The 12565-nt window shown below is 35.6% G+C and overlaps 2 protein-coding genes across 3 annotated transcripts; both read right to left on the bottom strand.

Moving 5' to 3' along the window:
* Positions 1-1328: 1328 nt before the first annotated feature.
* LOC102623852 (uncharacterized) lies at positions 1329-2655 on the bottom strand. The gene has a single exon (XM_006482835.4). It carries the CDS (start codon positions 2473-2475, stop codon positions 1600-1602), a length of 876 nt encoding a protein of 291 aa, XP_006482898.1. The 5' UTR covers positions 2476-2655; the 3' UTR covers positions 1329-1599.
* Positions 2656-4302: 1647 nt separating this feature from the next.
* On the bottom strand, positions 4303-10919 carry LOC102624141 (uncharacterized). Of its 2 annotated transcripts, XM_006482837.4 has the most exons (10): positions 10387-10919; positions 9143-9243; positions 8652-9021; positions 7542-8219; positions 7356-7436; positions 7164-7221; positions 6863-6924; positions 6665-6771; positions 6486-6573; positions 4303-5232 (listed from the first exon to the last, which is right to left on the bottom strand). In XM_006482837.4, the coding sequence occupies exons 1-10, from the start codon at positions 10510-10512 to the stop codon at positions 4921-4923; spliced, it is 1983 nt and encodes a 660-aa protein (XP_006482900.1). In that variant the 5' UTR covers positions 10513-10919; the 3' UTR covers positions 4303-4920. The 2 variants fall into 2 exon arrangements, with proteins under 2 accessions (XP_006482900.1, XP_006482899.1); XM_006482836.4 differs by having other exon boundaries at positions 7356-8219; positions 10387-10918.
* Positions 10920-12565: the final 1646 nt, after the last annotated feature.

The following is a 12565-nucleotide window of genomic DNA, read 5'->3' as shown; positions in this document are numbered from 1 at the left end:
TTGCAACGAAAATTAAATTGGGATTTTACGAGAGAAGATAGGGATTTTTTTTTCCATTTTTAATTTTAATTTTTTTTTTAAAGGGCTGTGCCATCCAGCTGCATGGATTGGTGGCTCAGCCCTGAAAGTTCACGGAAAATCTCCCATATTTGTTTTAGAAAAAGATGTATATCTAATAGCTAACACATTAATATCTCATTTTTACGTAATTCATAATTCCTTGTGAGATAGTGGAAGACTGGAAGTTATAGGAAAACTAAAGGTTGCTAATGAGAGATAGTGGAGAGACTAAGAGATATATGTTATGAACATCTACATTTATTTTAATAAATTCATAACACTCCCCATTGGATGTTCATTACAAAGAATATGTCTCATTAAAATATTTACATAATTACTATTGTGTAATAACAATCAAATTAATTATGAGAAGATGAAAAACCAAATCTAAAAGAAAATTTCTCTATTTATTAGATAATAGATAATATACAAAGATAAGAAATGATAATGCCATATCACCTTCTCAAGTCGCAGCTTTATATATATATATATAAATATATAGATATAATATCTTCACCAACACCAGAGTTCGCACACATTTGAGGTTCAAAAGAATGGCTTCAATCAAGGGTTCTTTAATAGCAGCAGCTGTTTTGCCTCTTGCAATGCTGTTGCCAAAACTTATGGTTCACGCTTTTGACGATGCGATAGCTCCTTCACCAGCCATGGCTACCGGATCAGCTTTTGCTTCTTCAGCTTCGGTTTATGTCATTGCGACTTCTGCTCTGTTTTATGTTTGTGGTCTTCTCTTACACTAGGCTTCATCCGTACGTATGTAGCTAGCTAGAATGCCCGTTTAGTTAATGAATATATAAGTGTCGTCGTTTTCTCTGATAATGCAGACGAGTTGTCTTTAAATTTCTCAAAATGTGAACGCACTTCCAACCCATGGCATGAACCCAACCATTTTTCCTACTTTCTTTTCCGAAAATTGGAAGGTAACCCAACCTTGATTTTCAGACGGAGAAACATGTAATGCATAATTCGCAATTTTCTGATGAAACATGTCATAACGAGTGCACACACTGATGACTGATGCGATGCACATGCACTACACTTTAACCTGCTAATGGGATTGTGTATAATAGTTAATGACTTGAATGGTTTAATAATGGCGGGCTTTGTGTTTTTGGTTCTAAATGGTCAATTATCCTCCACCTTTGTAGGTAAGGTAAGAATAAGAAGCAATTTCTTTTTCAAACACCATACTATTTGACCCAATTACATCACAGGAAAATCCAGTACATGCTAAGAAACATCGCACAAAATTTCATCCAAAAGAATATAAAATCTTTCCATATAATCCCACCAAACATTTACACACCCAGCAGATTCCAAATTCCATAAGATCACAAAAGCAAATCCCAGCATTTTATGTTCAGTAAGTAAAAACCTAAATAATTCTATGGAGCATAAAATACAGCTTCGAGCACCGTCATAGTGAAATTAAAAATTAAAATCAAAATCAACTTGGTTTAAGAAAATTCCAAATCGATTTTTATTATCACTAAACCCGAAAACACAAAGTCCAATTGAATCTTATCTAGCCAACAAATGGAACAACAATCCAGATGACAAACCTGCAATACAAAGCAAACTAACCCCGTGTACCCGAGCAAATAGAGCATTCAAATTCTTAACAACCTGAAGTGTCAAAGTAAGAATCTGCAATCTACCTTGTTCCTCCATCTTCTTGAAGAAGTACATTGGCTTCAAAGATCGCCTCAGTATAAGCGCCAAAGCAAATGGAAATCCAAAAGCCACGACGTTCTGCATTGAGACCTCTATTATGGGTGATGCTTGCGTAATGTATGTAATCCAAGCTCCTATTCCTAATTGGAACAGACCCAGAAGGGCAACGGTTCTGCTGAGACTGTAAATTTTCTTCATCATTTCTTCAAGCACCTGTCTGGTTTCTTTAGCTAAAGCTGATAAATCACGCTCTACTGTTGGTCCTTCAATTTCTTGGTGCTTGAAATTAGGGTTTTGACTGGGGTACTCACTCGGGCTTTGACCTTGCTGCGGCTCCTCAGAGAAAAATCTGGGTTTCGACTGTGATCTTGTATAATTCATGGGGTTGGGGCTTTGTAGTTGATGATGCAAAAAGTCGTGATTTTTATTGGCAGTCGAGTATGAATATGACCTAATAATGAGACCCAGATGGGGATTTATAGGTTTTGGATTTAAAGGCGTTTGAGGGACCAAACAGGTAGGGGGATCTGATAAGGGTGAAGCTGAAACGAAATATAAGATTTTGGAGTTAGGGTCTAAGGGATTTTGTTGTGAGAAAATTGAATTCGAGGAGGATCTAGGGTTAGGATTACGGTTATGAGTTATGAAAGAAGCGCACGACAAATAAGATGAAGAGGGTTTGAAGAGTCTGGAGGAAAATCTACGGGAAGCGATGGCGGCCATTCTGAGATTTTAGCTTTCTACAAAAACACACGGGAAGATGGTGGGCGCATCAGAGATTTAAACAGGGGATCCCATCACATAAAACACATGTGATCGAATAGAAGGCCGCAGTCAGTCTCAGTCAATGCCCCTGAATTAAAATTACGATCCTTTAGATCTCTTTCCTACAATTCCCCAATATCGTAATTTTTTTTTCTACGACTGTTGATCGTATATGCTGTATTTGTTTGGAGAATCATATCATTTTTAGGGATAGGCTATAGTGTAATTGTGGTACCGTGTCACAGTTGCACCAGTTGTTGGATCCACTCAAATGAGTGGGGTCTACTTGAATAAGTAGAAATCCAACAGTTGGGTGCAACTGTGGCACGGTACCACAGTTGCACTACAATTTTATTCTCATTTTTATTATATTTTTATCTATTTCATTTTTATTTTGCCAAAAACAAATTACAAACTACGTATACCATGTGCGACGGTATAATATTAATGATTAATGAATGTTGCAACTAAGGATGGCAATTGTACCCGCAAACCCGCAAACCTGCCCAAACCCACCCGCCAAAACCCGCCCGTTGTGGGTAATTTTACCCGTTGCGGGCGGGTTTAGTATTATAAATTAAAACTCGCACATGGATGCGGGTGGGTTTGGTATTAACCTTATATCCGGTGGATACCCGCATGGATATCCACCAAACCCGCAATATTTTTTTCAAATATTTTTAATTTAATTTTAATCTAAAAATGTATAAAGAAAATAATGTCATTAATTAAATTACCAAATAGCCAAAGGCTCAAAGTTGTGTATGTGTGTATGTGGCCTATATCCTATTCTAAAGTCATAATCTAAAGAAAACTAAAGGCATTTTCCTTCGAATTAGTATTTGAAAATATTAATCTTAATTATTATTATAGGCATTGTGTTGGATGGGTGCTTATGGTGGTGAATGAAATGAATATCTTCTCTTGGAGCTTGTTTTAAATGATAATATGAAATGTAATTATTATTTTTAGATACTAGTTTGTGTTTTTTAAATGGATTTGTGTAATTTATACTTAAATTTGAGAATTTGTGTTGAATTGATGTAGAAATTTTAATTTTTCATTTACATTATTTAAATATAAAATTAAGTATGTTATATGGAATTTGAGGTTATTATTATAAATTTATATATTAAACATTTGTGATTTTAAATACGGAAACCCGCAAAAAATCCGCCGGATACCATTGCGGGTTTGGTAATTGTTAAAACCTGCTGCGGGTGGATTTTTGTACAAAAATTAAAACCCGCTGCGGTTTGCGGGTGGGTTTGGTAATTTAAATTTTATGCGGGTTTGGATTTAGTAATGACAAACTCGCTGCAGGCGCTGCCCATTGCCATCCCTAGTTGCAACTCATTGCTTCTTTGGTTATCGGCATCATTTACTCTTTATATTACCACTCTGATGTTTTATTTTCTCTGAATTGTTCGATCAACTTGAAGCTCTTCCAAGTTCAGTACCGGCAATACCGATTGACTGTTGTCGAATATGATTTCTTTTTCCACATCGATTTTTTTTTTTAATTTTATTTTTATGGAGGCTTCTTTAAAAATTATAATCAAGTTTTCACTTCACAAGAAGACAAAAAATATTAGGTAAATTTCATTCGCAAATAATGCAATTGCTGCAATCCGTGGAACGTTCATTATGTCTGAAACCCGAAACTAGAGTTCCCTCCTGTAACAATTATACACTGGATCTTTCAAAATCACACACCAAATTACAGAAAGGTAAAAACTTTAAAAAAAAAAAAAGACCGTAAACATTTTTCGTAACAAAAACTGATACTTATAAAAGCAGTCTCAAAATTATAAGCAGTAAGAAGTACGTACGAAGAGGAAATAACCACAAAAGGTTTTTCTTCGAATCTTTTTTCCCATCAATAGTTTCTTCTGCTTCTCCCTTTTTTCTCATTAAACAATATATAAGCGCATATTTAAAGAAAAAAAAAATCATAATGATTTGATGCCTCAAAACTAGAACCAACTACTCATCCTCTGCATTCACAAATTTCAATGCATATATATATATAACTGGGGAGCAGGAAAACTTGCCAAACAAAGAAATAATTCCGATTCTAGTCCTCTTATTGCCACCCACTCACAGTGAATCAGAGCAAAACCTTCAATCACCCCCTTCATTTCTCTAACATTCTCTTTTTCTCACCATAAGAACCAAAAAATCGTAATTCTCATAACCATCCATTCCCAGGCTCCACACATCTTCAGACTTTTTCCCCCCCTTTTCAACTCTGGAAGATGTCCTACACGTACATAAAGTCATGTTCATTCTTATAACCATGGAATTTGCTTGATTCATTGTTCCAGCTGTCCGTATGCAGACATTTACGGAATATGGAGCAATCATTGAGCAGCTATTTAGTAGACAACGTTAACTCTAGAACTAAGTGGTACCCGAACTCCCATAAGTTTTAAGCTCTGGTCTGATGTAGGTGAGGCTACGAGCAGTGGGAGAAGGAACACTGTTCCCAGGAACTTGGGCACCACTATCAGATGGAGAGGCCTGAGCATCCCGCTTCCACTGCAAACTTCTGGCACCAGGTTTAATAGGAAGATGAGGTCTAAATGCCCCATGAATGCCTCTAGGGAAAGGAGCTCGGGTAAACCTAGCTGCAGTATATGGAGAACCCCGTGCACCCCGGCCCCAAGTCATGAGGGGAGCAGTGTCCTGATGAGCAGCACTTCTCTTCACAACCTACAGGAAACACCAATTACAAAAGATAGTTGAGGCTCAGCAGCGTCATCGCATTTTAAAGCAACCAATTCAAAAGTTGCAGAAAAGGGGCAAATATATAAAATTAAGTGACTCAAGCCTACTGCCATGTGGCCCCTAGGGTGTAGCTTGGCTAGCCCTCAAGGCGCTTTGTGCTCGTAATCTCCTGAGTTTGGGTAATAATAGGGGTAAGGGTTGGTGTTTACAGGGTGGGGTTTCTCATCCCCCATCCAAATCATAAAAATGCCTAATGTAATGCCATGTGCACGTTCAAAGTGGAATGAGAAAACATTAATACTGTCTTGGCATAATGCATATACAAAAGATACAATTGGACCAAATAACGTCAATTTTAAATGATATTATTTAACAGTTTCAACAACTTCATGTATTCCCCAAACTCCACAGGTAAGGTACTTCTTCTAGCATAAAAAAAAAACTAACGAAACTCTAGATATCTGCAAGATTCTAACACGTGTCCCCAATGCAAAAATGATACAATACAGCTAGAAAACTTGGCAGTTTCCTCAATATTTCTATTCTAAGTCATCCCAAAATTTAGCTAAAATTCAATAAATAAGTGTAGAAGGATAAACTTAGATGGTCAAAGCCGTGAACTTACTTATGGTAGATTCTAAGCAAGATCCAAGTGAAAATTATTATTAATTGTTATATATAATAGAAGGGATACAACACATGCCAAAATAGGTTCACAATCTACAGGACTCCATATTATTGCTAGTTTATCATTTTTCATTAAAGGATTTGCTAATATTTGACACAGAAAATTTTAAGAGACTCAGATACAATTGCTGCTTTATTCATACTTCATTAAAAGGTAGCCTAATATTTAAAATTGAAAATTCACTAGTTAGGGGACGCCACTTTGATACCCCATAAAATTTCCCTACCATTTCAGAATTAGCATTTGGTTCTTGAGCACACCCCATGAGGCACTGAAAGCAATAGTACTTCAGGACCACCCCAACATAAATCATTAACTATTAAGCAACAACCAATCAGCGAATTCAACACCACAGTGCTATTGAGACTATTCTAGCCAATGTGAACAATTAAAAAACTGTTACACTTATCAGAAAATTTTCACTGCCCATTCAAAAATCCAGGGATTTCATGAGCACACACCCCCACCTTCCCCCACCCCCTATGTTTCATAGAAGGAAAACTATCCTCAAAAATTATTCAGAAAATCAAATCACCAGGTATCTAAATACCTTCAAAATCCGAGACATAAAGGAGGTTCCATCCAGACTTAATGCATTGTCTGCCGCCTCTTTTCTCATGAACTCCACATAAGCTGACCTGGTAAAATATCTTGATTTAGTACCAGTAAATGTCTTATCATTAGATTGAAAGAAGACTTTTACCCAAGCAAGTGAAAGACCATCCTTACCCTTTTGGTTGCCCTGTTGCAGCATCAGTGACTATAACCACTTTCAGAACCTCCCCAAACTTATTAAAATGACGTGAAAGACTATCCTTGGTAGCTGCAAAATGAACCTGTAGAAGAATAAACAAAAGCCACTCAAAAAGAGAGACCCAAAAAATTCTTTTTTTTTTAACATACAAGGTCAGGAGTGTAAGCTAGTACATTGCTGATGAAAATGGTTCGAGAATCAGCGTCCTCTTGAGGACGACCAGCAGTATATAAACCTGCAAAAACCATCCCCCCAAAAAAAAAAGTTCATATCATGGGAAACGCAGAACAAAGATGAGCAAAATGAAGTCACAATGGAATAAAAAGAATCAAAGAACTGAAAATAAGGGGGAGGGGGCTAAAGAGATCACAGACATGAGTGACGCGAAAATAATAACAAAGATAACAACAAAATTGCAAATTTGCAATATGCCTAGTAATCATCTAACAAAAACAGCACGAGCTTAAAACTCACCAGAAACAGATGGCAGTGCCTTTTCAGATTCTTTATGAATACGTACGGTAGGTTTAGCCTGTCAACAATAGCAGTGCAAAAAGATTGTCAGGAAATAAATATAACTAATAAAGAAAATTGATCAGTATGACACAAGGAAAATTACAAGCAACTAAAGACCTTGCAATGCGAACATGAGTAAGAGCATCTTACATTTCCATTACCAACTGTAACAAGGTTGCTATTCTCCTTCATTAGTTGCAAGCCAGGTTTTCCATTACGTGCCTCAATCTCCTGAATAGATTTTCGACCATCAGCTTCTGGAACTCTCAACTCCTGATGAGGTTTCCAAGTATTTACATTCGCAGAAATCTTGACCATCTTATGAGAAGCACTTACCACCGCAACAGGCTGATCCTGATCTTTGTTCTGCGTTAATTGCATTTCATAATCAGCATTTTTGGCTACATTGTAATGCATCATCATAAAATCACCCTTGCTTGCATCAGATGATCCAGATTGACAAACATCTGTGACTCTATGGCCCGTAACATTGATATCATCGTACCCTTCATTGTCAGACATAGAGTCAAAGGCCAATGCCGGTTCATTTTCTAACATTGTCATGTTCCCATCATGTTGTCTACTATAGTCACATCTATCATAATATGCTGAACCGGTTTGCTCCTGAATTCGGCTAAAGCTTCCATATTCATCATCTTCAACAACAGCTTCTCCGAATTCTGGTGGTTCGTCAGCCATATCTGATACATCCATACCACGACCAAGTCGATCAAACACACTTCCCCCAGATTTAATCCTTTTTACATCTTCAGCAGCTTCTGCCACAGCTTTAATGACAGTTGCCAAAGGATTTGGAACTGTTGCAACTGACCGAATCCTCCGAGGACGTTCAATCGCTTCTGATTCTCCAGTAGATGTTGACACCACAGAACGAAGGCGCTTCAGTGAAGGTTCTTTTCCTGAATTAGATGGCCTTGTAGTTCCCACCGCATCTCGAACTGCAAACTGAAGTAACCGTCGGGGAGCATCAATGGTTGATTGACCCACTTCCCTCTGTCATGAAGTTCATTAATGGATTAGAAAGAAATCAGCCTTGATCAGATGAAACTGTATACCAATGCTGTAAGAGTACAGCTAAAATCCTCAAAAGAAGCTCATAGCATCAGAACAACCAATATGCCCTCAAAAATTATAATATTCAAGAATTACAATCTTACAAAGATTTCTACTATGAGATATCCAACATCATTAAAATTAACCCCAAGCCACATAACCAGCCACGAAGTCTGAATCCAAAATGATAATATGTTTCTATAAACATTTCAGCATCCACACAACAAATAAAAATAAAAGAAAAATATTATAAAACTACATCTTGCTTTGAATTGATTATGTAGAGTAGAGACAAAAGTAACACATTGGTTACTCTAACATACAAAGTAGAGGAGATCAATTGATCAACAGAAGGAACAGAAACATCCAAACCTTTGAGTGCTGCCGCTCCTCATGCCTGCTCCTTTTCTTTTGGAATTTTTGTCGAGGAGGCGAAGGAGAGTCTCTGGCACGAGTGACTATGCGATGTGTTTTTTCCTCAAAATGGGTATTCTCAGCCTCAAATCTCCGGAGAGGTGGGGGTGGTTCATCCAAATCCCTCACTAATCCTTTCCATTCCCTATTGTGTCGACTCCTCGATAATTTATTAGACTTTCCTCTTTCGGACTCTGAATCCAGGAGGGAAGAATCAATCTTCCCAGCATGGTCCCCCAATGTAGGTTTTATTTCTGATGCTTCATGCCTCTGAGATTCCTCGGGCTGAACATACAAATTTAAATTTGAGTCCAGATGATCCCATAACCTGTTCAAAGTAAATATATAAACCACTTTCAGAGACGAACATGAATTAAAAGATAATAGCTGACAAACTAATTTCTATAAGCTCAGGTTCTCCAATTAAATTAACATATAAATCGAATTACCAAGATACGAAAGAAGTGCTGTCATCCCCCAAAAACACATTCAACTCATTCCTTGCTTCCTCCTTGCGCCTGCCATTTCTCAGTAAAACTATAACGTATTCCTGCCAATGCGAATCAAGAAATAAGGGGGGAAAAAATTCTAGCATCGATAAAATCAAAATACTTAAATCCCCCATATTAAAGAAATACTTCAAACCCAAGATCTTCATATTTGAGATATGAAGGCAATATCATGTGATAAATTGGCATGACCCAACCATGAAAGCGACTGAAAGCATCGAAAAATCACAAACACATTATACATATAGGGAACAGAGGATAAACATCATTTAATTATAACTTATCCTAGGATGGTAGAATGCGGGTATCAAAGATTCATATAACTTATCCGCTCTCCAGGCTACTACAGCCCAACCATCACTCCAATATTGTGCCAGCAAGAGAGAAAGCCCGAATCTAACAACCCAAAAAGCAACATAACACCTTCCGAGTATGAATCTTAACCTGCAAGCTATCTGACTCAAATGGAAAACAATAACTAAAGACCAAAACAAGTAGATTTTATGAAACAAAAATCCGTTATATGAACCTATTTGATAACGTACTCAAATACTCCAGAAAAAAATTTCAAATATCAGTGTTAACAGTCGCCACATGATTGAAATACCTACACAAGTTCTGATTCCCACCAATAAATTTAGGCGGAGATTTAAACATATAGAGCTTTGAGGCTTTGCTAGGATTTAACTTCAAATTCATTCTTCATCACCCCATTCCCACAAGGTCACAGCATTTTCCATACACTCAAGAACAAATAGGCAAATACTCAGCAACCAATATCAAAGAACAGCAATGTCATCTCATTCTCCACAGCCAACAGCTGCCATTTAAAACCTCAAACCTTACAAATGACTGAAACTGAAAAAACTCGTGGAACCTGAAAAGCAGGTAACACAAACATTCCCTCTACCGACAGGACTATCAACTTCACTATTTCAACCTTATGCACTCAATTCAAATTCAACAGCAGAACTTCCAGTTCTTGGAAAACCCCGTGAGTCTCCAAATTTCAAAATTTCTAGAAAATATCATCCGGATGAATCTAACCCCAGTAATACAAATAATACCCTAAAAATTTATTTTCTAGACAAGAAATTAATTGCAAGCGATATAGAAATACACAATGCAACAATTCAATCGATTTCAACAACATCAATATAATTCGACAAAAAATAAAAACGAACCACGAGTGTATCGTCAGTGTAATCGCCCATAAATTCTTTGAGTTTATCTTTGACTCCGTCTCTCAACTTCGCCACTCCATCGGCGCTGAAATTAACCTTAAATGTCCGATCATCCACGCTTCCCATTGTTTTCCTTTTTTTTCGGTGTTTCAAAACCCTAACTAATTGAAACTCAAACTAACAAACAGACACCATAAGAGATGATTGCATAATAATGATTGGTATATTCGCTTCACAAATGGTCGATCCTCGGCAAAAACCCTAATTGCAAATTCTGAATGCGAGTGAGAGTGTTCGGACGCCTAGTGCCTTGACGGAAACAAATCGTCGATTAACAACAGTTCGGGCTTCGTTTAGTTGGTTGGGTTTTTTTTTTTTTTCAATTTTTTTTTTCGGGTTCCATGGAAAAATAAAAGCCCCAGGATTTTGTTTGTCCGCGGGGGAAGTATAGGCTACGAGAGGGGGATTTGGATTTTGAGCTTTATTTTATTTGTGCATTTATTATGAACCGACTTGAAACTTAAATGGCTTTCCTGACTTCTTTGCATTTTTCGTTTTTCAATAATTACCCTAGTCACAGATTTTTATTTAGCTATATATATATATATATATATATTGGGAGTTTTAACGGCATAATGTTTTTCTTAATAAATATGCTTTTGTGGGTTTTTAATACAAAATATTCTCTTATTTAATTAATTAGATTAAAATCAACAGCAAACCTTGAGTTGGATTTTTGAATTTTAGATAAATATAAAGTAGATTATACCGAATATTGTGCTATAGATAATATTTTATTTTAAATTTAAAAAATAATTAGGTGGGATTAGAGAGTATTAGTTGAGAAGTAATGTTAGGTAGTCCAACATTAAGTTTGTAATTTAAATCTTAACTTATGTGCTATTCATCTATTAAATACTAGTTAAGTAAATTTATATTATGAAATTCATTATTAGTGACACATAATATTAGAATTTAAGTTATGACTCAAATATATACTGTTAACTAGGAGTTTAAAAAAATATAATACATAAAAATGTAATATTTTTCAATTGATATGATGCCTATGATTCATAAATATTATTTAGAAAAATAAGGTTGGCGATCAGTACGAGGCATGGTAGCATATTTATCTACAATGCAGAGATAAGTTGATAACACTACAATAAACTTTCAGGTCCATTACGTTTTTAGTAGTAATACAATGTACCTTTTGGTTTCTTGTAATAAATTCGATGTTCTTATTTAGAGAAAAAAACAAACGAAAATATATGTAAGTTATAGCGTGATATTTATAGTGTAGTTTTCGTATAGCAACATAGCATTAGTTTATAATGATAGGGGGCGATCAGAATTTACTCCAATTTTATCCAATTCCATAGAATGAACGAATTGAAAATTTTTGAAATTCATAATTGATAGACTGGATCTGGTAATATTTTGAAATTGTTAAACATGTGAAGTTTGAAAATTTGTAAATTTCAACTGTTTTTTCAAATTTACTTATTTGTTTTTTTTTAAAAATTTTTATATGAATTTTAGACATTTACATCTGAAAAAAAAAATTATGTCTCATTTTAATGGAAAAGAGTCTGAATAAGAAATAATAATATATACTAAAAACATCCCTAATTTTATTATGTCTCTTTGTAATTCACGTTTTTTTTTTTTCATTAGCACTATAACACTTTTTTCTTCAAGCATAACCGTCGTTGAATCTTCATTGTTATGGTATGTATTCGTTCATTTATTTATTTTACAGTTTTTATAAATATTCTTTTATATATTTTATCTCATACCTTAAAATAATTTTGCTTGGATGTAGAAAACTTGGCTAATAAATAACAATAAGTACACATATGCTCTTCTAACGAGTTTCTCTTGAAATATAACTCATGCAAGTTCTCGACGTGGCAAGTTTGTCTTATAAAAATTTATAGACTTTAATAAGTGTCTTAATATTCTATTGCATCTATCATCTTGATTAGGCCAACCAACAAAAACCCCTCCATACTCTACATTGTACGTTGCTGAAAGTTCATTACCCAGCAGCAGTTTGTGTATAACCAAGCGATGAATCCTTGAAATAGAAATTATTGTAACAAATCAAATGTTAATGATAAAGAAGTGCAAGATGTTTTTGTTGAAGAGCTTTGTTTTTATTGTACACATTCGTCAT

This window comes from Citrus sinensis, chromosome 4, assembly GCF_022201045.2.
Source record: "Citrus sinensis cultivar Valencia sweet orange chromosome 4, DVS_A1.0, whole genome shotgun sequence".
In the NCBI taxonomy this organism is placed as follows: Eukaryota; Viridiplantae; Streptophyta; class Magnoliopsida; order Sapindales; family Rutaceae; genus Citrus; species Citrus sinensis.
Note: the sequence above shows the minus strand (reverse complement) of the source record. Positions and strands in the feature narration are given on the sequence as shown.